Source organism: Aplysia californica, unplaced genomic scaffold (assembly GCF_000002075.1).
Source record: "Aplysia californica isolate F4 #8 unplaced genomic scaffold, AplCal3.0 scaffold00116, whole genome shotgun sequence".
In the NCBI taxonomy this organism is placed as follows: Eukaryota; Metazoa; Mollusca; class Gastropoda; order Aplysiida; family Aplysiidae; genus Aplysia; species Aplysia californica.
In genome coordinates this window covers 1523461-1526345 of record NW_004797386.1, presented here as the reverse complement: position 1 = coordinate 1526345, position 2885 = coordinate 1523461, and the positions used below count along the sequence as shown (strand labels likewise).

General features: G+C 48.6%; 1 protein-coding gene across 1 annotated transcript in view; it reads right to left on the bottom strand.

Annotated features, from left to right (window-relative positions):
- Positions 1–6: 6 nt before the first annotated feature.
- Positions 7–2885, bottom strand: part of LOC101850408 (Bardet-Biedl syndrome 7 protein homolog) — a gene marked incomplete in the record, with an annotated part of 26096 nt that continues 23217 nt past the window's right edge. Inside the window, 1 exon segment of the mRNA XM_013081119.2 lies at positions 7–669. Coding sequence (XP_012936573.1) covers positions 566–669 — 104 coding nt within the window.

The following is a 2885-nucleotide window of genomic DNA, read 5'->3' as shown; positions in this document are numbered from 1 at the left end:
TGACAAAGACGGACCACAGTGACAAAGACGGACCACGGTGACAAAGATGGACCACGGTGACAAAGATGGACCACAGTGACAAAGATGGACCACGGTGACAAAGACGGACCACAGTGACAAAGACGGACCACGGTGACAAAGACGGACCACGGTGACAAAGACGGACCACGGTGACAAAGACGGACCACAGTGACAAAGACGGACCACGGTGACAAAGATGGACCACGGTGACAAAGATGGACCACAGTGACAAAGATGGACCACGGTGACAAAGACGGACCACAGTGACAAAGACGGACCACGGTGACAAAGACGGACCACAGTGACAAAGACGGACCACGGTGACAAAGACGGACCACGGTGACAAAGATGGACCACAGTGACAAAGATGGACCACGGTGACAAAGACGGACCACAGTGACAAAGACGGACCACGGTGACAAAGATGGACCACGGTGACAAAGATGGACCACGGTGACAAAGATGGACCACAGTGACAAAGATGGACCACGGTGACAAAATGACAAGAGCTGGGAGGGGGAGAGAGTACACGGCACGCCAGGACCTACTTGAGGTTGTTGATTTTAGCCACGGCGACCGCGTCTGTGGCGACATGCTGAGGCCCCGCCTCCTTGGTCAGGTGCTCTGTGGTTAGGGCAAACACCCAGCCTGTGGGGGGGGGGGGGACCAACACCACAAGCTTCATGCACGGGGCAGACACGAGGGCTACAGCGGCGACAGACAGACAGACAGACAGACAGACAGACAGACAGACAGACAGACAGACAGACAGACAGACAGACAGACAGACAGACAGACAGACAGACAGACAGACAGTGGCTACCACTACCAGACGTAACTGTTTGGCTCTCGGTTGTCATAAAGTGGCGATTTTGGTTGAGCAGACAGTCATTGACAGTTTGTGTGGGTACAGTGGAGGATGGAAGCACAAGTTTGGTCTGTCAGAAGTCTGACATTGTACAGCGGAGGGTGGGAACACAGTGTGTTCTGTACACTGAGGCTACAGTTTGCTCTGTACATCTGAGGCTACAGTTTGCTCTGTACATCTGAGGCTACAGTTTGTTCTGTACATCTACATCTGAGGCTACAGTTTGCTCTGTTCATCTGAGGCTACAGTTTGCTCTGTACATCTGAGGCTACAGTTTGCTCTGTACATCTGAGGCTACAGTTTGCTCTGTACATCTGAGGCAACAGTTTGCTCTGTACATCTGAGGCTACAGTTTGCTCTGTACATCTGAGGCTACAGTTTGTTCTGTACATCTGAGGCTACAGTTAGTTCTGTACATCTGAGGCTACAGTTTGCTTTGTACATCTGAGGCTACAGTTTGCTTTGTACATCTGAGGCTACAGTTTGCTCTGTACATCTGAGGCTACAGTTAGTTCTGTACATCTGAGGCTACAGTTTGCTCTGTACATCTGAGGCTACAGTTTGCTCTGTACATCTGAGGCTATAGTTTGTTCTGTACATCTGAGGCTACAGTTTGTTCTGTACATCTGAGGCTACAGTTAATTCTGTACATCTGAGGCTACAGTTTGCTCTGACAGGGCGTATGGACAGGCACGTCACAGTTACAGGAAGCAGCAAGATTAGAGGGGCATTAGTTTCGTTAAGTTTTAGTAAGGTTTTACGGCGCTCACAACTGCATAAGGTCATGTGAGCACCAAGGGGTGGATGACAACAGAGAAGTCCTTACAGGGAATCAGACTTACTCTGCTCACCTCTCTAGCTTCAACAGCACAAAGTCTGCTTCGACTATCAAGGCACCCCGGAAATAGCGGGTCACAAGAGAGTGACAAACATACAAAAAAGTAGAGAAAAAATGACAATAGTAAGGATCAGGAAAGAAAAAGCAGCAGTTCCCTGTTGTAGATCAGGCACAATTATGAGCGCGACATGAGTCAGCCCATTTACAATTCTACTGTGCATGAACGAGAAATGTCCCCCCTTTGGGAATGGCCTAAAGACACTTGTCACTGGGATTGCCCCGGGGGGGGGGGCATTAGTGACGGCAGATGGGAACAGGAGACATTTTTGTAGACGGCTGCAAGCAGGTTAGTAGTACAGTGCATTTGCAGGATGATACAACGGTCGAGAGAGAAGATGAGACAACGGTCGAGAGAGAAGATGAGACAACGGTCGAGAGAGAAGATGAGACAACGGTCGAGAGAGAAGATGAGACAAAAAATACTAAAACCGTTAGATGTTACATTTTGTAGTCTGTTATGCATGTACGACATGTTTGAAACCCCGAGCACATGCAGTAAACACCAGGCACTACCAGACCACAGTAGAGTGAACACCTCCAACATAGAGAGGTAAGACCACAGTACCAGACCACAGTAGAGTGAACACCTCCAACATAGAGAGGTAAGACCACAGTACCAGACCACAGTAGAGTGAACACCCCCAACATAGAGAGGTCTTACACTGACATCACCATACAGTGGACATCTCTTACACTGACATCACCATACAGTGGACATCTCTTACACTGACATCACCATACAGTGGACATCTCTTACACTGACATCCCCATACAGTGGACATCTCTTACACTGACATCACCATACAGTGGACATCTCTTACACTGACATCACCATACAGTGGACATCTCTTACACTGACATCACCATACAGTGGACATCTCTTACACTGACATCACCATACAGTGGACATCTCTTACACTGACATCACCATACAGTGGACATCTCTTACACTGACATCACCATACAGTGGACATCTCTTACACTGACATCACCATACAGTGGACTTTGTTATGTCCTTCCTAGATTGTCAGTGGAAACTAGCAGACGCCCTAGTCATCTCTCTCTCTCTCTCTCTCTCTCTCTCTCTCTCTCTCTCTC